The 24,878-nt window shown below is 38.2% G+C and overlaps 1 protein-coding gene across 3 annotated transcripts in view; it reads left to right on the top strand.

Moving 5' to 3' along the window:
* The window catches only part of LOC150085851 (PRKR-interacting protein 1 homolog), a 182,924-nt gene that overhangs the window by 20,159 nt on the left and 137,887 nt on the right, over window positions 1-24,878 (top strand). For all 3 annotated transcript variants that reach the window (XM_090373529.1, XM_090373530.1, XM_090373528.1), the window contains exon 3: window positions 7,323-7,423. In XM_090373529.1, coding sequence (XP_090229655.1) covers window positions 7,323-7,423 — 101 coding nt within the window. The remainder of the gene's footprint in view (window positions 1-7,322; window positions 7,424-24,878) is intronic.

A 24,878-nucleotide genomic window follows, 5' to 3' on the forward strand; every position in this document is an offset into this window, starting at 1 on the left:
TCAGGATCGTCAAAAATCCACGTTCCTTTCAGTGTTGTCTCCGTACACGTTTGATCTGGAAGTTTCGTATCTTCTGATTCCACTGTTCTAAGTTCGGGAAAAATTTTACAATCAACCACCTTCATTAATCGATCTATATGCACTTGCTGACTATCTTTAGGGTTATGTAGATGCTGTATCCTAAAATTAACTGGTGAGGTGTGACTGATCACTCGATAAGGACCTGTGTTCAAACGAGCCAGTTTCTTTGTAGCACCTACCTTTACCTTAGGAGTAAAAAGATAAAATGAGGCTTCCTACACGGATATTCTTGTCTACGACTGTTGATGCTCTATGTTCTTGCATTTGCACTTCTTCTTCCAAGTATTGAGAAACAATCTCATAAGTTCCCCGAAGACATGCACACATCTGTTCCGAGTAATTTTCCAAAGACACTTAAGAAGGTCTTACTTGGGTGTGCCATAGATCAGAGGGCAACACCAAATCCCTTGCATACATCAAAAAGTCGGGAGATTCCTGCGTGGAACTGTGGGCTGCAGCATGATATGCAGCAACAACCATGAGTACCATGACATCCCAATACGATTGAGCGTTGTTGACTACATGTGACAAAATTGTTGCTAATGTGCGATTCAGACGTTCTACTTTAGCATTGCACTGAGGGTGGAGTTGATTGATATTCAGTTTCTCACACACTTGCCGTAACAATGAAGACATGAAGTTACTACTTTGGTCTGTTTAGGAATTCCATGCCTTGAGATCATGTTGTTGATAAAAGCTAAGGCCACTACGTCCGCCTTTTGAGTCTGGAGTGGAATCACTTCGGCGTAACGTGTAAAATTGTCTACTGCCATTAATAGATATTTATGACCTCTCAAGGATGTTGGAAGAGGTCCTAAAATGTCCAGGGACACTCTTACCCACGGAGAATTTTCAACAGTCTCTCTCATCAGGGCCGCTTTGGCCTTAGGATTGTATCCTTTACGCTCCATACAGGACGGATGACTCGACTTTAGTTCTTGACATCACTATACATACCTATCCAGAAAAAGTTTTTCCTAAGTTTTTGCAATGTCTTACTATGTATTTAAGAATTCCATACCTCGAGACCACATTGTTGACAAAAGCTGTGGCCACTTCGTCCGCCTTTTGAGTCTGGAGTGGAATCACTTCAGCTTAACGTGTAAAATTATCTATTACCATTAATAGATATTTATGACCTTTCAAGGATGTTGGAAGAGGTCCTAAAATGTTCAGGGACACTCTTATCCACGGAGAATTTTCAACAGGGACTCTCATCAGGGCCGCTTTGGCCTTAGGATTGTATCCTTTACGCTCCATACAGGATGGATGACTTGACTTTAGTTCTTGACATCACTATACATACCTATCCAGAAAGTTTTTCCTAAGTTTTTGCAATGTCTTCTGCAGTGCCATATGTCCTCCACTGAGAGCGTTGTCGTGACATGACTTCAATACTTCTGATCTCAAGCCAACAAGGACTACTAACTGTTCTAATGGCCTTGCTCGTGTAGCTGCAGGGTCAGATAAAGAAAAATGATATAATATCCTATTTTCACATTTTCACTCAAATAAAATGAATCTGGAAGTTTCATTGATGCCTGAAGTTCTCCCTCTAGCTATTCAATTAACTTCTTCAGATTCGGGTCGCCTCTTTGAAGGGTTTTAATCAAAGTTCTGGTTTGCTGTTGTGGCATAACCAATGACTCAAAAGTTACATCGGCTGATATGGGAGCGACTAATTCCGTAGTCCTTGGTTTCTCTGACCTTTTCTGCTTTTTGTCTTCCTCTAACACTGGCCTGGAAAGAAAATCTGCATTTGAATGAACTCGGCCAGGTCTGTATAAAATTTTGAAGTTGAATTCTTGTAGTAACATGCTCCAACGTGCTAAACGAGGTGACGGATTTTTCAGATGGAGTATGTAGCTCAACGGTTGATGGTCCGTTATTAGAGTGAAGCAAGGCCTGAACTGTAATACTGTGAAAACTATTGCCAACGCTTCCTTTTCCGTGGTGCTATACATAATCTCCTATTTCTTCGACAGTCTGGAAGTATAAGCAACAGGCTGTCTCAAATTTTCACCTACTTGCTGTTCCAAAAGTCCAGCTACGGCATAGCTGGATGCATCACTAGACACAAAAAACGGTTTTGTGAAATCCGGATAAATCGACATAGGCTGTGTTATCAAAGCAGTTATCAGCTTATCAAAGGCTTGTTGGGTGGAACTGTCCCAAGTGAAAGAAGTATCTTTCTTGGTAATCTACGTAAATGGGTGAGCTATTTCAGCAAACTCTAGGATGAACTTTCTGTAAAATCCTGCCATCCCAAGAAATGATCGGACCTGTTTAACTGTCTTTGGAGGTCAACACTCTCAGATTGTGGCGACATTATTTGGATCTGGGCAGACACCGTCCCCACTAACAAGATGGCCCAAATACTTCAACTGCTGTTTCAGAAATTCACATTTTTTAGGCTTCAGCTTAAGATCGTATTCTCTTAAATGCTTGAAGACCTTCTCTAGTTTCATAAGGTGTCATTCCCAATCACTAGATACAATGACGATATCATCCAAGTATGCAAAGATTGAGTCTCTTTTCAAATCTTGTAGCACCAAGGACATAGCGCGAACAAATGAGCTCGGAGCATTTTTCAGTCTGAATGACATTTTCTTGTATTGAAATAACGATTCCCCTGTAGTAAAAGCTGTTTTATGCCGGTCTGAAGGATGGACCTTGATTTGGTGGAATCCATTTTACAAGTCTAACGAACTAAAATAATGTGCACTGCCTAGCCACATCCAAAATTTCACACGTTTGGGATTGGAAAATTGTCCGCAATGGTCTTTACATTGAGCTTACGGAAATCAATGCATAAACGATACGATCCATCTTTCTTCTTCTTCAACAAAACAATCAGTGCTGAATATGGGGAGTTGCTGGACTCAATAATACCTGTCTCTAAAAGATCATGAACCTGTTTCTGAACCTCCTGCTCCAACAAATAAGGAATTCTATAGGCTCTCTGCTTAACTGGGATGTTGTCAGTCAATCTAATTCTGTGTTGGTTGGTTAGTTGTTATGGGGGTTTGATGGCGCATAAGCTACTTTGGTTATAATATGCCTCTAATTCTGTGTCTATAGACCTTTGAATTACCTAGCTGGGCTGGCGACTTGGCAAACACATCCTTGTATTTACATAAGTCTGACAATTGGTGTCTTTGATCATCTCCCAGATGACCAAGCTCAAAGTCTTCTATAGTCACAGGAGATGTTCTTTTGTCATCTTTTTCCTCATCTATAAAGTTAACTGGATGGTTATTAAGGCTCTCAAGATTAGCAATTCCCATGCCTTTCTGGAAAGTGAAGAGGCACAGTCTTCAAATTCGCAATAAGCACTGAGACTTTTCTCACTGCCAAATCGTCCTGACTCAAATTAGAATTAGGTTCTGCTGATACTAGTTGTTCAGTAGGAACAGCAAGCTGGTCACAATATACTATTAATACCCTTTCTGTAGATGCTGAAAGCACATGCTTACAGGTAAGTTTAGCTACAGTGGGTGTGGAACCCAAAAACTGTTCCCAAATACCTTCCTCTCTTACACAAATCTTCAATGGAACTGAGTGCACTATTCCTTTACCTAGGTCTCTCATCAATGAAAACCTCCTTAACACATTTAATCCTAATATTACGTCATACTGACCTTTAAAATCTCCAGAAGCTACAAAAACATTCTCCCGAAAAGTCGCGCTATCTAATTTAAGATTAGCTGTTACTTCAACATGTATAGGCACAATATTGCCTGAAACGCCGGTTATGGTTAGCTCTGGAGACCTTGGGTCTAATTATCTGTCATACCTAATTTTATTAAACAAATCTGTATTCATTAAGGTGACACTTGCCCCAGTGTCTATAAGATATCTGGCTTCAGTGTTCTGTTATTGTTATTATTATTTGGTTTTTTAGGAGCATTAGCAACTAAGGCCATATTGCTCCAGGGATATGCGGTGGTCATTCCCTGACCTTTCCGCATCTTCCGTATTTTGGTGGTCACGGGCTTGAACCCCGGTCTAATCAAGAAGCGTGTGCTACGCACTGCTGCTCCTGCCCACCTGGCTACGGAGGCGCCTCAATGTTCTGAACAGATCCTAATACCACAGATAATTTAGTGGTATCCTCCAAAATGAAACCCCATGTTGTGTGTTTCTACTACTGACATATGGTTTATCAATTTCATTGAGGTTACGACGAGGTAAAAGGGTTTTATTGTATTGAAAATTCCCTCTACTTTGTTCAGAACCCCTTCTAAGTCATAAATTTCTGTCTATCATGCCTGTAACTTCCAGCATTGGTATAATTGATTTGTTTGCCCAAAATCATTTTAGGTTGAGTTTGTCTCTGATTAAACTCATTCCTAGATACTCCCCTTCTTGACCTAGAATAAGAGTTCGTATTACCCCTATTATGATTATTATAATATGTTCTATCTGCAATTCTATCCCGGTTTCCATTAAAATTGTAACTCTGCTTGTTAGCATAGTACGCCCCAATTTTTGGTAACGCAGTATACCTATGTGCTCTGTGGTTTGTACACGGGCGAGTGGGTGACATTGGTGTCAGCTGGTAGTCACATGATCGACTGCCGTAAATGAAATGCCGCTTCCCTGTTTCCTGGTGTTCACGGAGTTTTCGATAGCATGGCGCAGCGAAGCGTCTGTCTGAGTGGTCAATGACCTCTGCCCTCAAGGTCGTGCCATCTGGTAACAGACTTTCCGTCTGTGAATAAGTTAAGCTTAGCGCCTCATGATTGCGGGGAGGGGAAAATGATCCACAGTATTTTCGTTTTGAGATTGAAATTTTTGATTCAAAGTGGCAAATTATTAAGGGTCGTGTTGTTTACAGATAATGTCTTAACAATTGCTGCAGGTCTTGTATTTGGTCTTGCATAGTTTTAAGAATATGTTCCAAACTGCTTCGCTCGTGATCCCAAACTTCATCGTTCTTTACCTGTCTACTGATAACATGAAGGCACATTTTTTTGATTGTGTAAGCTGATCGTTTATCTCTTCCCTGCGAGAAATTTCGACCACTTGTGAAAAAGTTAAAGGGTTGTGTGAAAGTACCGTACCATTTTTCTAATCTTAACTGAAATACCCCTGAGAAATTGTGCCATCATTGCTTGATCCAATATGGCTAAAGCTTCAGGAGAATTTCCTTGCATTTTAAATGCTAATCGAGCTAAATTTTTCACTTGCAAACTGTAACAGGCCACAGATTCTGACGGGCCTTGAATAGCAGTTGCAAATGGGTAGAGATAGGTATTTGGTTCCCTTTTCTCAAACTGCGCAAAAAAGGCATTCTTAAACATATAATTCATTTCCCTGCATAACTCAAGAGAATTGGCCAAAAAGTCCACTGCGAAACCACGGTCGATTTTATTACTGCAATCAATTCCTTATCTTGTCAGAATGCTAATTCACCAACATTTTCCAAAATTTCAAACAACAGAAGGGCCTTCATCATGTTTGCCAAAAACGATTGGCACAAGCCCAAGGTAACCCACGATATTAGCCAAATGGGGGGGGCTGATAAATTCACTTCTGTTGTTTGTTGGCTCTCTTCCTCCATTTTTGATTTACTAGTATCTGGGTGAGATTAGAGTTCTCCAAAAGAAATGGTGAAACTTACATTTGTGTAGAACTGAAAGGAACTATAATTGCAGTTACCAACTTATTCTAAAAGGAATGCATTACAACATATAGCAACTCGTCGTTTTTTTTTTTTTTTTTAAATAGATATGTATAGACAGGGTCATTACTAGTTGCTAACTGTTGCTCAATATAAGTGTTCTCAAAGACGTTTGTATTGCATTAATGTGAAGAAGTAATGCCCCTTTACCTACTCTCTCTCTTTACATGAAACCAGCAACACTGTCAACTTTCTTTTTACCACCATCAGCATGTCACACAGAGATCAATTTAGCCTGTTTTTTCGAAATTGGTGTGTATGGATACATCACTTTGGGTCACTTTGACCCAGAAACAAAACAAAACAGGTTTCAAAACAATAGAAACATCCATCATCACGAACTCCCAAAAATTCCAGAACGCAACTGTCTGCAGGGAATGTGTTGCTGTCGGTTTGCTGGGTTGAGATGGGCATTACCCGGAGAAGGATACCATCACCAATGCACATTACTGAAGCAATTGCATGCAGCAATTAAGGAAATGTGACGTGGAATACTTAGTGATGAGGAAAGAAGTGGGCAGCCACTTCTTTCTTCATAATGAAAGCAGGTGTGGCAAGATATGAAGTTTGGACTTTGCATCTTGCCATATCCACCTTATTCCCCTGACTTAGTACCTTCTCTTTCCACAGCTGAAATCATTTCTGCATGGAAAGCGTTTTTTGGCAATGCAGAGGTAATTTCCACAACAGAAGCATGGTTTTGAGAGCAAAGTGAGACCTACAAAAATGGCATAAGAAAGTGTTGCAAAAGATGGAAGAAATGTATCACTTTGGGTGGTGACTACATAGAGAAAGAGTAATATATGTTCCAAATCCCAACCTCCTGGGACATGAACCTGGTCGGGGAAAAAATTTTTGTATACCCTCTGGTAAATTAATTGCTCAACCCACGTCCAACCCACATTTCTTAGCATCTGCTTTAATACTTCTAATTTCACTTCTAAGGAGATTGCTGTCTACACACACACACACACACACACACACACACACACACACACACACACACACACACTGCACATATAGGACACTAATGTATGTTAGGATCCTTTCTTACCTTCTCACTTGTGACGTCTCCGTAGCCTGGTGGGGAGGAGCAGCAGTGCGTAGCAGATGCTTCTTGATTAGACCGAGGTTCGAGCCCATGACCACCAAATATGGAGGATGCTGAAAGGTCAGGGAATGACCACCGCATATCTCTGGAGCAATATGGCCTTGTTGCTAATGCTCCTAAAAACCAAATAACAATAACCTTCTCACTTGTGGATATTTGAAATGATTTGGATACAATTTATAAACTGTTAATATCACATGCTTAATAAACTGACAAAACTGGTGCACAACTAATGCTGTTGCAACAAAACCAAAACTGAAATAAGCAGAAATATTGTAACTAGAGGAGTAGCCATCATCTTTTTTTTTTTTTTTTTTTTGTAGTGACTAAACAAGATATAAATGTAAAATAACTTAATTTTTTTTCTTGTTTATATAATTCTAATTTTTTTTTACTTTCATCTTGTTGTCTAAGGGAATGAAATTAAATATGTTTATTTTGTAGGATCTAGTGCTGGAGCTGGTAGTGGAGAATTCCATGTATACCGACATCTTAGAAGAAAAGAGTATGCTCGACAGAAACATATAGATGGAATAGCTTACAAAGTTAGTGCATTTGTAACTTGGATTGACTGTTACATCCCTGGTCATTTTATCAAATTTCACAAAGACATAATACTGGGTATATGAAGTAGCCTAGTATACTTTTATCAGTGAATCTTAATTTTGTATCTAAATGAATATAATACGCACAAACTATATTGATTGTAAAATATAATTGAAATAACTACTTAACAGCTGGACTTCATTCCTTATTTTATAATGAACTAAATAAACCAAGGCAAATGAAAAATGATCTGGGACCTTGGAAAGAATAACATCACTTAAATTAAACAGTATGAAAATCTGCTGTATAGTTATAATTTAAAGAATATTGTGGAGACTTCAAACATTCTGAATGGTCAAGCAATCTCTGAGCTCACTGCAGTGGTACATTTATAGGCAAATTTATCTGCCATTATATTTCATTCTCTGTATCATTGTTATAACTGAATTCAGCATTGATTCTGATTTGAAACTTATTTGTAACACCTTTTGGTGCCTCCTAGAGGAATTTTTGTCTAGTATAATCTTTTGATAAATCAGGTTACTTTTCCTAACACAAAAATGCTTTGAACTGTCCACTAATACTTACTAGCTGTTCTGATAATCATTAGTGATCTCAAAAAAAAAAAAAAAAAAAAAAAAAGAGAGAGAGAGGAGCTGTTCAAAAATTTTCAGCCAACTGCTATGACTCAAAGTTCCCTCTCTGACCTTACTACAGTGAGAGCTGAATTGGACATATACCAATTAACACAGTGGAGGTATTGATGACAACTGCAATAATTTGCAAAATAATTGATTGAAGTCAATGAAAATGAAATTTGGTGTCAAAATTAATTAGGAAATAATACATCAGGACCATTTGTGAACTTATGAGTAAAGTAGCCATATCTAAACTATGAAAATTAGCTCACATATCTGAATGTGATTACCTGCCAGAAGTTTGAGAGCTTAATAAGGGGTTATTGTCCAGACAGCCAGGGGCTGTCTGGACATTGGGCTGTTAATGATGACTGTTCATGTGAATTTTCAATAGTCCTGGTGATACTGAAGCATGCTCTTCTAGGAGAATAATTTGTAACTCATGAAAATTATGGGAAATGATCAAAAGCTGAGACTAGACATCCCATATGTATGGTGAGATTCAGGTCAGAGATCTCATGGGCAGATCAGTTCTTTACAGAAGTTTAGAACAATCCCAAATAATCTATTTGCCAAAAAATATCCAGGTTCTGTTGGCATTTTCCACTTGTTTTTAACTTTTGTACCAGACTTGACTCCTGTCATAAAAAAGGGTCAACTTCTTAATTTCAATAGTGTTTTATACTCCTTAATGCCTGTGGTTTTACTTCTGCATAAAAATATGTTCAAATCCTGCCATTTCCTAATGGGGGAGGTGATAAAATCTCCCCTCAAATTATTATCTTTATCTAAACTTTTTCAAAAGTAATGCAAAAGTCCGTCATTTGCCAGCTCTAAATCACAGTCTCCTCATCTGATTAGCAATTACCAATATAGAATATAGATTGTCATCACTGTCAATCGACTGGTGATATTTCTACTCATTTCTGGACAAATCACATGGAAAAGCTTGGAGAAATCAAAGTATTTGCTCCTGACACTTATAAGGCTTTTCACCATGTTTAGCATAAAAGGTCTTCTCAAAAAACTTCCATCTTGTTGTTTTCTGTTGGGTAACCAGTTTTCTCCCTTAGTGCTTGTCATTGTTGATGGTTCCTTTTTCTAAACTTTTGACTAATGCTCTAGTTTCTCTAAATCTTAAACCCACTCTTTTTAATGAGAACCATATACTATACTTTCAGCATACACTCACTAAAAGAGGCCACCACCTTGATGAGAAGCTAGTAAACTTTGAAGCAGCTTTCCTGGTGGTACTCAGATTTTTAAATGTATAGTAGATTTGTCTTTCTATAGGGATGTGGTATGATTTAAAAAATTACTAGCAGCATGGGCAGTACTTGGAGTGACTGGATTTGTCTATAAGTTGCCACAAATTAATATACACAATGCATTACATTTCAGGCACATTTTTTAAATAAATCATTAAAAAATGATTTATTAAAAAAAATAAATAAATGGAAAAAGTGGCGACTTGTTTGCACAAAACAGAGTATTGCATTCTGTGCATTTGCAATATTATCCTTTGTTCCTCCAATCAGTGCATGGCAACAAAAATAATATCCAGTTCCTCAGCTACAATATATTGTATACAAATATCCTATGGGATATGCATGAAAAAGAGAAATAATAATTGCCATATTTCTATTGGTCTTATTTTAATGAAATTTGGGAGAGCTTGACAAATCATTCTGGAAGAGCCAAATATAAAATTTCATGAAAATTCATCCACTGAGAGTTGAGTTATTACATACAGACAGATGAATGAAGACATAATAATTGTCAGATTTCTGTTGGTCTGATTTTAATAAAATTGATGGCTAGACAAATCTTTTTAACAGGCCAAGTAAAATATTTTGTGAATATCCATGTACTGGGAGTCGAACTGTTATGTACAGACAGATGGATGTGATAAAGATAATAGAAGCATTATTGCTTGCACAAGATTCTTGTGGCGCCTCCGTAGCCAGGTGGGAAGGAGCAGCAGTGCATAGCACACACTTCTTGATTAGACCGGGGTTCGAGCCAGTCACCACCAAATACGGAGGATGCGGAAAGGTCAGGGAATGACCACCACATATCCCGGAGCAATATGGCCATAGTTGCTAATGCTCCTAAAAATCAAATAACAAACAAACAAGATTCTTGTGCAAGCATATAACTCTAGGCTGGTTAACCTTTCATGTCTTGAAGATCTATTCATGTTTCTCTTTCTTCCTTGAATAACGTATCATGTTTGTTTCTTTTAAATGTTATTCCTACATTTTTACATTTCAAGCATAGATCTTCAATCAAGCGTGCCTCACATTCATTTACTTTTAGGACTGACGTAACCGAGTGGTCAGGAGCGAGAGTGCGGCAGCAGTAGCACACACACTCTGAATGGACTGTGGTTCAAGCTCATAACTGCTAAATACAATTGGTGATTATATTCATGATTTCTTGTAAACTCCTGAGCTGATGGTCATGCCAAAGTATAATCAAGAACATTTTTTTATTACTCCTAGATATGGTGAAGAATACGTTTAAATTTGTTATACCAACAATTGTTAAATCTTTCACTTTCCTTTTGGAAGTTGATTAGCATAGCAGACTGAATTAGAAGTGATTCTGATCTATTCATACACAGCTGTAGTGCCCATGTACAGTGCTCCTGCTGTATCAATTGTCTCAAGTTCAGTGTGGGAATCTACCAGATGCTATTAAGAAAAAAGATGTTCAGAAGTCCTTAGTTGGTAACTGACAAGTGCACAAGGAAGCTTGAAATACAGGTAGTCCTTGGAATTAATGCAGGTTACAAGAAGTGTTCCAAGTCAAAACCAATCTTTCCATATAAACAGTGATGTAATTAAAGAGGATTGTTTGACTAAGGGTGTCATTTGTAACTGTTTATACATAATGGATGTAATAAGCATATTTAATCAACTTGCAATCATATATAAAGTACAGTGATAATGTTTATAATCTTCTTCTTCTGATTATTCTCAATTTCTGATTTGATTCAGACCAAATAGTATACATTATATTTGAAGTTAAAGAAGAAAGGAACACTTTTTTTCATGATTATGGCATTGAAAGGGCATTTTTAGAAGATTTTGTTTGACTTCTTTGGGGAAGCTTTTAGAGAGATTGAAATTCATTTGATGCCTTTTTGAAGAATGTATCCAGAGAAATTTGGGGCAGCTTCTAAATGTTTAATGGCCTCATTCATCTGCTTGGTTGTCATTGTACCTTTTGGACAACTAACTCTCTTGAACCCGTGATGTGATCATCAGACTTCCTCTGATGTCATCTGCTTGAACTTCTAACTGAACCGAACCATCTCCAGAATGTGATTTCTTCCATTTGGTCATTATTCAAATCCCAGAAAATCAAAAACAGTTGCTGATCACAGTTTGCCCCAGGTGCCACCAAGGTTGGATTCTTTAATCTGCTTCCAAGACTCTCCAGTATTTTTCACTGCATCTGGCATGTTGAATCCTTTCCAAAATTCTTTCAGGGTTTTATTCTGGCTTGTTGGTTTGATAGCCTGAGCAAAGGTTTCTTCTCAGGTAACATGTCGTAAAAGAAGAACTTATTCCCTGTTCCATGGGATGGAACAATGCTGTTGCGGGAAGGGAGGAGGAGAGCAAACCATGATGTTATAGTCTGCAAAAGTAAGGTGTGGATGCCCAGAGGCACTGTCCAGCAGCAACAGTGTTTTAAATGTTAAGTGATTCTGATAACTGGAAAAAAATTTGAACTGCTCAATCCACTTCCACAACACTAGATGGAACAAACTTCCATCTGCTGCAGAAGTGGGAAGTTTGAATAAATTTTAGGAATAATTAGACAGAGCTTGCTGCCTTGCTTCATTTGCTACTACTAATACTAATACAAATTTTCTCTTAAAAAGGGGGGCGCCTCCGTAGCCAGGTGGGAAGGAGCAGCAGTGCGTAGCACACGCTTCTTGATTAGACCGGGGTTCGAGCCCGTCACCACCAAATATGGAGGATGCGGAAAGGTCAGGTATTGACCACCGCATATCTCGGAGCAATATGGCCTTGGTTGCTAATGCTCCTAAAAACCAAAACAACAACAACAACTTAAAAAGGGTACCAGTTATCCAGACTCTTGAATTAGATTTCTGGATGGTAGAAAGTCTCTCTCTTTAATATAAAACCTGTGTGCTGTTGGATTTTCAACAAAGGTTTTAGCTTGAAATCACCTGAAGCATTTGAACCAAAATAACAGGGGTTGTCTGTTCTTTTCTGGTTAACCCTAGAATTACCAGACGGGTCTGGTAGACTCAAAAGTAATTTTTAATAACAAAAATATAATTGAAGGTGTATTAGAGTGATGATTTTACTTGACTTTTTATTATATTAGGATAATGCTTATTCATAATATATTAAAATTATAGTTTTCATAGAAATATGCAAAATTAGCATTAAATCATAATATATTTATGAATATTGCATCATATTTGACATGTTATATTACATTAAAAGACTATAACTGACCGTGTAATAAGGCTGCTGTAGCCGAGTGGTCAGTTTCATGGGTGCATCATACACGTGCTTAAGTGACTGAGGTTCAAGCTTGTGGCTGCTAAATACGGTGCTGTTTGTTTTATAAACAGAAAATTTATTATTTTTTTTTAAATACGTGAGTATAATAAATGCAAGTTGTCAATGTTAAACTTCTAAAGAACACTTTTTTTTTTGTTTGTTTTTAATATGGATATAAAAGTGAAAAAGAATTAGAACACATTCTCAAATGAGTGATATTGATTATGAGCAGACCCCCGTTATAATGCGGTTCGCTTTACGATTGATTCGCTATAACGCTGTTCTTATATTATAACCCATATCTAACTATAACGCTGTCATAGATCACTATAATGCTCTTTGACAGATTGCATTTTTGGCATATTTAACGAATTCGTTTCATTTGATGGAGTCGATAGCTTGAAAACGAATAGCAAAACAGCATTAAAACGTTTCCCATGCTCAGTGAAATTTTCTTGCATGCTAATTTAATTGCAGTACAGTGATTTTTTTTTTTTTTTATGTGAACCCCAAACACGAGAGGTATTAGAACCTATAGTACTTAGTACCGCGCTTGGGTTGGAGATGGAGAAGACGAAAGAAGATATTTGTTGACATTGGACTTGAACTTCTGTAGATTGTAATTTTCAGGAAATACGTATGAAGGAAGGTTGTTCCAGAAAACGGCAGTTGAATGAATAAATGAGGAAGATGAAAAGTTGGTTCTGTGGGTTTGAAGTTGGATAGTAAATGGATGTTGGCTGGTGGCGGCACGTGTTCGGACTGTTTTGAAAGAGAGAGCGGGAATTATAGAAGCTAATTCAGAAGAACAGTGCCCATGGAAGTATCTGTAGAAGAGGCATGCAGCAGAAACAGTGCATCTATGAGACAGCGAGTGGAGAGACTCTGTTTGTTAGAGATGAATCATTAATTAACCTAACTGCCCTCTTCTGAATGGAATCAAGAAGCTTGAGAGAGGTTTTGGGGGCACCACCCCAGATGTGGGAACAATATTCCATGGCAGGGCGGATTTGCGATTTATACAGAGTGAGCAGCTGTTTGGAAGAAAAGTAACGCCGAGAGCGAAAGAGAAAACCAAGTTTTTTAGATGCAGAGGAAGCAATATTTGTAATGTGCTTGTGCCAAGAGAGATTAGAAGTCAGGGTAATCCCCAAAAGAGATGTATCATTTTGCCTAGAAATCGGAGTGTCACTAAAGATAAGCATAGGAGCAGAAGAATCCTTTTTGCGAGATATAAGACAAGACTGAGTTTTAGAAGGATTGAAATCAACTAAGTTGTCTTTGCACCACTGGAGAATTACCTGAAGATCGGCATTTAAGGAATTGGTAGCAGATTTTCGAGAAGTTGAAGCTGATTGAGCAGGACAAGGTTTCACAAAATGGAAAGTTGAATGCAATGTGCTATCATCGGCAAAACTATGGATAGGATTTCCAGATTTCCAGTCAATGGAAGAAGGTCATTGATATACAAGAGGAAAAGAGTGGGGGAAAGAACTGAACCTTGGGGGACACCGGCATTAGTGGAGAAGTTAGAAGACAGAGAGCCATCAACCATCACCCTCAGTGAGCGATCAGAGAGAAAACTGGATAACCAATTACTAAAAACAGTTGGCAAACCATAAGATGGAAGCTTGTTTAGAAGGCCTTTATGCCAAACACGATCAAAAGCCTTTGAGATGTCAAGAGCAACTACTTGTGCTTCACCGAACCTTTCCATTGAATTAGTCCATAAATGGGTAACATAAGCCAGAATATCACCAGTGGATCGACACTGACGGAATCCATACTGGTGATCGTTGATCAGATGGAAGGTTTCTAGGTAGTTTAAGAGTTGGCGGTTAATTGATTTCTCCATTACTTTAGAAAGAGTAGAAGTAATTGCAATGGGACGATAATTGGATGGGAGGGATTTGTCACCCTTTTTAGGAACTGGCTGGATATGAGAAAATTTCCAAGCAGAAGGAAAAACACCTTTAGAATAAGAAAGTGAAAAAAGGCGGCAAAGAATAGGAGTAAGTTCGGGAGCACAGGTTTTGAGAACAAGTGGAGAAATAGGAGCTTTCTTAGCATCGAGATTCATCAAAATCCTTCTGCTATCCTTTTGACAGAAGACCACAGGAGGCATTGAATGGAGTGTGTTGGGAATGGTGGGAGGTGTTTTACCAAGATCATTAATACATGAGCTGGAAGAAAAATGGGATGCTAGCAGGTCAGCTTTATCCTTGGCTGAAGTGACAACAGAACCATTTGGTTTGGACAGAGGTGGGAGCAGAGATGGGCAAAAGTTGCGGCCAATAGCTTTGGCAAGAGACCAGAATGCCCGGCTACCATTAGGGCAAGAAGCAAGTTTTCTACTCTTAGCCTGTTCAAACTCTAGTTTGGACTGATTAATAACTGCTTTACAATTGTTGCGAGCTTTGGCGTAGGCAGAAAATGAAACTGAAGAATTAGAAACAAGCCAATTACGATATGCAACATTCTTCTCTTGGACAGCCTTAGCACATTTATTGGAAAACCAAGGTTTAGATAAAGGACGAGATTTTAAAGTGGAGTGTGGGATAAAGGATTCCATTCCTGCAAGAATAATTTCACTGACACGATCTGAGCAAATGTTGACATCAGAAGTTTTGAAACAGTAATCCGACCAAGGAAAAGAAGAAAAGAAGTCTCGCAGGTCATCCCATTTTGCATTCTTGTAATGCCAAACAACACAAGGTTGGGAATAGCCTTGAGATAAAGGTTCCATTGGAGAAGAGACAATCACCAAGTTGTGATCTGAAGTGCCGAAAGGAGCTCTCACTTCGACCGTGTACTTAGAAGGGTTGTTTGTGAGAAAAAGATCAAGCGTATTGGCTGTATGATTAGGATTGTCCGGTATTCTTGTAGGTAAATGAACAATCTGTGCTAGGTCATTAGTAATTGCAAAAGCCTCAGCATCTCGACCTGCTGGGTCGGTGTGACTAGAAAACGGAAGCCAGCTGGGGTTGTGAACATTAAAATCACCAAGGAAAATTACCTCACTGTTAGGAGAGTTGGACTGGAGAAAGTCAAGTTGCAACGAGAGGAAGTGAAAGAGCTCCAAGTGATTAGTCGAGTTGGGAGAACGGTAGAGACAACAGATGAATATGACACAATGAGGTAGAGAGATTTTAAGCCAGAGAAGATCAAAGAGAGGAGATTCCAAATTGCCAAGTCTCTGACAGGGAATATCAGAACGGACATATGCACAAGTACCACCTTTGAGGCGAAAGGAATCATACAGCGAATAATTTGGGCATCTGAGATGAGCAGTAGTTGAATCAACCGATAACTGAGATTCTGTCAGAAAAAGTACATGAGGTTTGGCAGATTGCAAGTGGAAATTGACATCGTTGAGATTAGAATTGAGACCACGTATATTTGTGAAATGAATCAGGAAGTCCTTGGGAGGTTTAGATCTTTTCGCAGATAAGCTTGCTCTATTAGTTTGACAATTCATGGTGTATTCAATAGTAAGAAAAAGTGGGTGGGACATGCTGTATGAAATAATGAAATTTTTGGATATGGCATACATGTGGTAAGAATATACCCAGATCCTTCACATAACATGGCCTCGACAATGCTCCCCGCATACACACTACTCGGACTCCCTCCAGTCACTATCTGGTAGAGTAGAGGTAGCAAGATTATACACTAGCTGATCCGGAAGTCTCCTAGAGAGTTACCAAAAGGTCGGTCTGGTTTACTAACTAGCGGCCGGCCTGCGAACACCGTTTAGAGCTGTACCGTCGAAATGTAAGGAATATTGGATCTCGCCACGACGTTCATCATAACCTCAAAAGTCATCAATCATACTGCATGATGGAAGAGATAGGGAAGGGTTGACCGGAACTCAGCTCTAGAGACTAAACATGGGTTCCACCACTTCAAGCCTCCAATAAGCAAAGTGGTGGTATTTCACCGGTTGATGAGAGTCATCTTCCACCTAGTACTGCCTGGTAACATAGAGGGGCGGCGTTCCTTCATTTGGTGTGTGCGCCACACCTCGACCCCTGCTTACGTTGGTTCACACCTGGGTGGTCACCCACCATGTACTTGTGCATGAGGGTTATACCCAGGATTACTAACAGTCCCACTATCGTGAAGGTGCAAGCAGAGGATTTGGCTGTCACAGACCATCCGGACTTCGCCAAAATTGGGTTCACTTGATTTGAGTGTCACCCAAATATCAGTTCCATCAGCATTTTAGACTCCCAGGTAGCAAGTACAGCTTGTCTGGCATATCTGAGAGAATGTCTGTGACAACCTCAAGGACTTGCTGTGTAGTTCCCAGATAAACATTTTAAAAAATGATCAAGTATATTGCTTGTAATATTTGCGTTATATGCATTTATCTGAAGTCTAGTCATCACTCAGTACAGTATTAGACATCGTGCGTAACGGACAGTTTACTTGAACATTGTATCGTAACCAACGCAGTTACATTTTCGAATAGTTAATGATGGCCGATAGGAATGAAACAGCAACAACGTCTGGGTGCAGTACGAACACTATAAATGTAAGAAAAAGACTGAATTTGAAAATTAAATTAGACGTTTTGAAGCGAATCGATTCCGGTCAACGACAAGCGGATGTATGCCATAATTTAGGACTTGTAAGTTTAACTGTAAGAACAATTATAAAAAAATAAAGAATTAATTTTAGCAGCGGGAAAGATAGCTGTTCCACTGCAAGCAACTAGGGCTAGGCCGGCTATTAGGATTGAAATGGAAAGACTTTAACTAATTTTATCGAAGATAATATCCAATGCAGAATTCAGTTAAGTTAAATATTATAAAAAAAGAGAGAGAAAGATTAGACAATATGATTATCTGAAGAAAACTCATCTAAAAAAAAAAAATGTGGAACCATTAAAAACTGGTAAGGGCTGGTTGAATAGATTTAAAATCCAGAGAGAAGTCGCAAGTGCAGATGAAGGAGCCGAAACTTTCAAAAAAGAACTTGTTAAAATTATTGAAGAAGAGTATTATGTGTTATACTTCTCAACAAGTTTTTAACATAATGAAGCAGGACTTTTGTGGAAACGAATGCCTAAAAGAAGTTTCATATTGAAAGAATGAAAAAACATGCCAGGTTTCAAAGCAGCGAAGGATCGGTTGACTTTATTGTTGGATGGTAACACTGTGGGAGATTTAAAATTAATACCCCTTTTAGTTTATTTGGAAGAGGGCTAAAATCGACACATTTTTCATGATTTTAATTGGAATTTTAAGTTTAATACGTAAATAGTTACCACATAATTATATATGTATGTAATGCAGAATATTTTATATGTACAAATATTTGAATATTAAATATTAAATATTTTAACCGACATTTGTGCATTTTTTCACTACCATTTATTATTGATTAGGAAATATCCTATGGCACCGACCGCAACTCACAAATACATATGTTACCTTATGGGAATGTGGCGCTCATTTAGCGCGTATTCACTTAGCGCTCTGTTTTTATGGAATGAATTATCAGCGTTAATCGGGGATCACCTGTATCATGAAACTTAATTATATCACTCATTTAAGAATGTCTCCTTGAATTGTCATCTTATTTTCATCTGACAGTGATGAAAAAATTGTTAGTAAATAGAAGTGAACAAAGTAAGGCTCTACAGATGAAGATAGTGATATATATACTTAATGGTATATATGTATCAAAAATTATAAGAAGTTTATCTTATTAGATATGCTAACAGAGAAGTAGATTCAATAAAATATACTTCCATTTTATTTTTTTGAAACAGTTTGCACAAAATTTGTAAATGGACTAATAAAGAAGGAGAAAAATGTGCATAGTAGTTAACTGAAAGAATTTTTTTGGAATTTTATTAAATATATGTAAATTATACTGATAGAAGTATATAAATCAGAAAATGAGGATCTAAAATTGTTTTAGAGTTAAGGCATGATAAACGAATATTTTGAAAAATAATGAATAGAAATATATTGAGGGGCCCCTACAATTTAGTGATGCTGCTGCTTGTCTCTAGCACTATTCTAAAGACATAGGCACCAGTAAGAAACTGATTTGAAATGTGGAACAATTAACTGAAAGATGCTGTAGGTAAGCAGCCGGTTACATTCAGAGGCCAGTGTCCGTTTTAACATACCATCTAAATCAGAAGAATATGGAATAAAAATATGGACAATTTGTGTCAATAATACTTGTATATTTCAAAAATGGAGTTTTTGAAGTATACAAAGAAGTTGGTGAAGAAATAGAGTAGCAAAAAAGTGAAAAGGCTATTTCTTGTTTTTAGTGAAAGAAATTGAAAACACCAGTAGAAATATGTAATAATTTTTCTTAGTTTAGATTTAGTGAGATATTTACTTTCTAAGAACTACTGCGCTATGCGTAAAAAGAGCTATAAGCACCAGATTTTGTTATGACTTAATTTTGAATTCCAAATAAAGATGCAGTGCTAGTATCATACTGCCAAAAATTTGTGCTGAGTACTATGCATGAAATGGGAATGTTGATAATGCAGAAAAGAAGGAATATAACCTCATTCTAACTTTAAAAACTAAGGAGTGGACACAATGGAACAGTTGATTTGATATTTATATATCGTGACACATTTTGACTCGCAGTGGCCACTAATTATATTTTACTTAATGTTGGCACAAGCATATTATATGCATAGCTGCCAGCTTTTGACTTTCAAAAAGCTGGAATCAGGCATTTGTAAACAGGAAGTTTTTGGGTTAAAACAGAAGAAAATAGGAGTTTTTTATAAAAAGCAGGGGATTTTTTTTTAAGTCCACACTGCACTATAAATTAAATTTCACTTTCAAAACAGACCTTTTATATTAAAATACAGTCCAAGATTATTTAAACATTAACTTGCCTAACATTTTTCAGCCAACAATTTTAAACTTTTTTTCGATAACATGAACGAAATCAATTGATTTTAGCTAAATTGCATGTGCTGAACACAAAAATGACAGTAGAAAGTTCGTAGCATGTCGTGTTTTCATGTTCCTTTTTTCCAAAAATTGTGAATTTTTACTTATCTAAATGTACTTCACTACTTTTCTTATAAATTAACTGCTTGAAATAGAAATCATGACCATTACAAATTCCAAATGGGTAAAAAATAATATATTTAAACTTTATAAATGTCTATTTTGATTTAAGTAAGCACTTAACCTACAAAAGTGGAGGCAAAAATAGGAAATTGTACTGCCTGTCTTCAGAAACATCGTACCCTCCCCCCCAGAGTTCCTCGCTCTCGTACAAAGATCAGAGAAAAAATCACCTGACACTTTCTTCTAACAATTGTGAGGACTACAATCAGCACTTTACACAGTGAGAGCTGAAAGCAGCACTCTCACTATTCAAGGCAAGTGCTGTTGGGCCAGACGACATCCATTATGAGATCATTAAACACCTTTCTTCCGAATCCATGAATCATTTGCTCTGTCTCCATAATAGAAGTTATATTGAAGAGACGTTTTCAGACTCAAGGCACATGGCAACCATCCTTCCCTTTCTGAAACTAGGAAAGGATCCAAAAATACCAAAAAATTACCATCCTATTGCTCTGATGAGCTGCTTGTGCAAGATCCTGGAAAGAATGGTCAATGCTCGCCTTTTGTGGTATTTAGAAGCTAATGACCTCCTTTCCAGGATACAGTGTAGCTTCCAAAGGAACAGGTCAACACTCGACAATCTGCTTGGAAACATCAGTTTGTAATGCTTTCCTGAAATGCAAGTACCAGGTGTCGGTTTTCTTTGATATGGAAAAAGCGTATGAAACGGCTTGGAGATATGGAATTTTAAAAGACATATAACTTTAGTCTTAGGGGAACACATTGCCCTCTTTATAAAAAGCTTCCCGGCAGAGTGGAAGTTCATGTAGGATCCATCCTCTTCCGGCCATTTTGTCAAAAAAGAGAGAGTTCCACAAGGATCAGTTTTAAGTGTTACTTTTTTTGCTATCAAAATTAACTCTATTACTGAACAACTTCCTCCAACCGTAAACAGTGTCCTCTTTGTAGACTATCTTTTTGCAGTCGTGCAATATGAGGGTCATTGAAAGACACTTGCAGCATATCATTGACCACATCAACTCTTGAGCAGTGGCTAATGGTTTTATGTTCTTGCCACAGAAGAACGTCTGCGTACACTTTTGTTGAAAACGAACCCTTCGCCCTGAACCGGAATTTAAACTCAGACAAAACATCATTCCAGCAGCACCCGAGACAAAATTCTTGGGGCTCGTTTTTGATAAGAAGTTGACATTTTTATCATATATCCATCAACTGCGGACAAAGTGCATGAGGGGGTTGAACCTCCTACATGCTGCTCCTCCAATAAATGGGGAACAGACCGCTTCACTTTACTCTGCTTTTATCATTCGCTTGTCCGATCTAAATTAGACTATGGGTCCCAAGTCTACTCATTGGCTAGAAACAGCATACTTAGGTGGCTAGACCCAGTTCACCACCAAGCCATTCGTATTGCTACTGGAGCAGTTAGAGCATCCCCTATCCAGAGTTTATATGTTGAAGCAACTGAACCACTACTGTCATTCCAACGAAAGCAGTTGTCTTTAAAATATACCTTTGAATTAAAATCCTGCTAGACAACTCTACGTGGACATCCTTTTTCAAGCCACGGTGGGAAAATCTATATAACACACAAGGTTGCCAACCGTCCTATTGGTATCTGTGTCCAGGAGCTGCTCAGAGAGCTCAACATCATGGTAGACAATGATGCCCAGTCACCAAGACAACCACTTACCCCCCCCCCCCCCCCAGTCATGCTCACTTACCATCATGCGACTTCTCTATTAAAAATTGGGGTAAGGCCATAACTCCATCTTCTGTCTATCAGCAACTCTATGCTGCCCACCAAACCGAATATTCTGACTTCTTGCCTGTCTTCACTGATGGCTCGAAGTTGGAGTTTTCTATTTGGATTTGCTACTATCTTTCCAGGTCGTACTATATCTGGGAAGATTCCCCAAGGATGTAGTATATATAAGCTGAGTTGTATGCTATAGAGTTAGCCTTGGACTACATTAAAACCCATAAGTATCAAAGGTGTATGGTGTACACTGACTCTAAGTACACTGCAGGCTTTATCAGGGATGAGGTATAATCCTCATCTATTCGTGAACTGGATTTAGCAGACGCCACATTCTCTGTTTGTTTGTTATTTGGTTTTTAGGAGCATTAGCAACTAAGGCCATATTGCTCCGGGAATATGCGGTGGTCATTCCCTGACCTTTCCGCATCCTCCGTATTTGGTGGTGACAGGCTCGAACCCCGGTCTAATCAAGAAGTGCGTGCTACACGTTGCTGCTCCTTCCCATCTGGCTATGGAGGCACCCGCCACATTCTCTGTCTGAGTGTTCCTTCAACTTTGTTTCTGCTGGATTCCAAGCCACATTGGGATAAGGGGAAATGAACTGGAAGATGCTGTGGCCAGGTCACCAGAACCCACAACACTTATTGCCTGTTAATCCCCTATACAAACTATAGGCAGCTAACATGTTAAATTACTCTCCAAATGGCAACAATCTTGGCACAAGCAAGTCACAAACAAACTCTATCAGATAAAGCCTGTAATCCAACACTGGCAGTCTAGTTTGTACAGGAACCTCAGAGAGAAAGTTGTTCTAGCTTGCCTCCACATAGCTCACAGTCATCTTACACGTGCATTTCTGCTGAGGGCACATAACTCCTTTGTGTGAGAATCGTGGCACCATTTTAACTATTTGTCACATTTTAACCAGGTGTACACGTTTTAGACATGAACGTGATTTATATTTTACTGCTTTTAGTCATCCGGCTGAACCTTATACACTCAGTCAGATTTTATCCAATGATGACCATATGTCTGCTGTTTTTAGCTATTTAAAATCAGTAAGCTTTTTTTACTTGTATTTAAAATTTACCTTTTATTGTTATTTCTTTATTGATATATCTTTTCTACTTTTTATACCTATGTTATTATATATCTTGACATGGTGACCTAACTAATTAGGTCACTGAAAGCTTAAATTTTTTATTATGACCTGGTTTTGGCACATTATAGCCTTAGGTGCTAATGCAACAATAAAATCCAAACCAACCAACCTAGTGGTTCCTTTATCTGAAAATTCTTAATGCTTGAATAATCACTGCTGATAATCAGATCAAGAGTATATTACTCCCTCTGGTTGCCTCTCGAACTTTCTGTTGCTGCAGAAAACAGTCCTCCAATAAATCCACAAGTCTTGCTGGTGTGCAAGGGACCAACTCACAAGTTCTAGTCAATATCTGGAAAGTTAAAATCCTCCATTACAAAACATTCTGATTTATTGGCCTACTCTATCTCTCTGCACAATTGTTCAATGTACTCATCAGAGTCATTATGCCTGTAACACACTCCAACTCTCATTTTCACTTTGCCAGTGCTTATGTCACACCAAACTGACTCAACATTGCACTGTCCACCAGTGTCAACTGGATGCACTTCCTCAGATTTTGTGTTTCTTAACTAGCAACATAATTCCTCCTCCCTTCCTACCCTGTCTATCCTTTCTGTGCACATTGTACTCCCCAAATTCCAATTCTGCACTGCTTATATCTGTGTGGCTCCATGTGTCTGATATCCCAAGAATATTTGCGTTTGATGTCTTGATCATCGCTTCAAATTCATCAAATTTATTTACTATACTTCTAGCATTTGTGTATATGCAAATATATGTGCACCTGTTCTTACTCTTAGTTACCCTAACACAGCCCATGTATTTACTTGTTCCATACTGACTCCCAGCAGTTCTTGCTCTCTAGGCTGCTGCTCATTCCAATAGAAGCAGTGCAAGAATCGCTTTAACCTCTACCTGCGGCTACTGTTGATCTTTTAGTCTGTGAATCACCCCAAGCTAGCAGTTTTCCGACCCACCTTACACTGGCTTGATAGCATCAGCAAATATGCTTGCACCCTTTCTATTTAAGTGTATCCCATCCCTGTAGAAGCAGCCTCTCCTATTAGAAGCACAGAGCATGCTGAAAAAAATTCTACTCCATGAGCCTTGCACAATCTCTCCAGGGCCGAATTGATTGACAAGGTTCTTATCATATACGCCTCCTATCAGGGCTAGAAAGAATTGCGGACACTTTCAAATTTAACCCTAACTTGCAACTTTTTTTTAACATTGACCTGTACTTGTTAAGTAAATCTGTAGATCTCTTACTCTTAAGGTCATAAGTGCCAACGAGTATAGCAATATCACCTTTTGTGCCCTTAAAAGATATCTGCTGTACAAATCATCAACTTTTGCCCCTTGCAGACATACCCTGGTCCATACATTATTCCACCTATCCTTTTTGCATAATATATTTCTCGTCTCCCTGACAGTAGAATCACCGACAATAAGTAGCCCCTGTGAGACCAGTGCATTCTGCCTTGGAGATTGCCACTGTGTTGCCTGATGCACAGGAGTGAGCTCTGCTGTTGAGTTGGGCAGCTGAGAGCTTCATGGGTCCCTCATATTAATTTCTTCAAGACATGTACCCTACACCTTAAACTCTCATAGAAACCCATCCAAACGATGAGTTGATGCCTAATTTCTTCACACTCTCTGCACCTAGCACGCACGCACACACACACACACACACACACAAAGACATCCTTCTTGGCTAAATCATGGCCTGCTCCAGATAGGTCTGCAAAAATTTCACACATTTTTTTAGACTGTGATACGTTGGAGAATTGTCCCCTTCGGTCCGAAAGCACTCTTGCTACTTTGTGCCCATTGCTTTGCTGCTCTAGTTTGAGCCATGATTCCATTTAAGTACAATTTAATTAATAATGAATTTTAATTAGATTTATAAATTTTATTGATTAATTGATAATACTATACTAAGTTAACAGATTTCTATGACAGTGTTATGTTAAACGTTTTCACGTTAAACCAATTTGATGTTAAACCTTATACTAGCAAGTTCGGATATATCGTATCCGAACTATTCCGTATCGATCTAATATACTATAACAATGGCGGAAAGTCACGAACTGTAAAATGTACGGACACTAAGTATTAACTTTCAAAATCGCTGTCTAAACTCAAATTAAACCAAGGAGAGTGACTAGAACTATAAAGCTACTTCCAGAAAATAAATTAATGTAACAATTAAATCAATGAAATGGCTAAATATTTATAAAAAACTTAGCATTTGCTGGAGCTGGAAAATCTTCTCCAACACGCGGATAACCTTGTACCCAATCTCCTGGAACAC

The sequence above is a fragment of the Mastigoproctus giganteus genome, chromosome 5, assembly GCF_048544385.1.
Source record: "Mastigoproctus giganteus isolate SK-2022 chromosome 5, ASM4854438v1, whole genome shotgun sequence".
NCBI lineage: Eukaryota > Metazoa > Arthropoda > Arachnida > Uropygi > Thelyphonidae > Mastigoproctus > Mastigoproctus giganteus.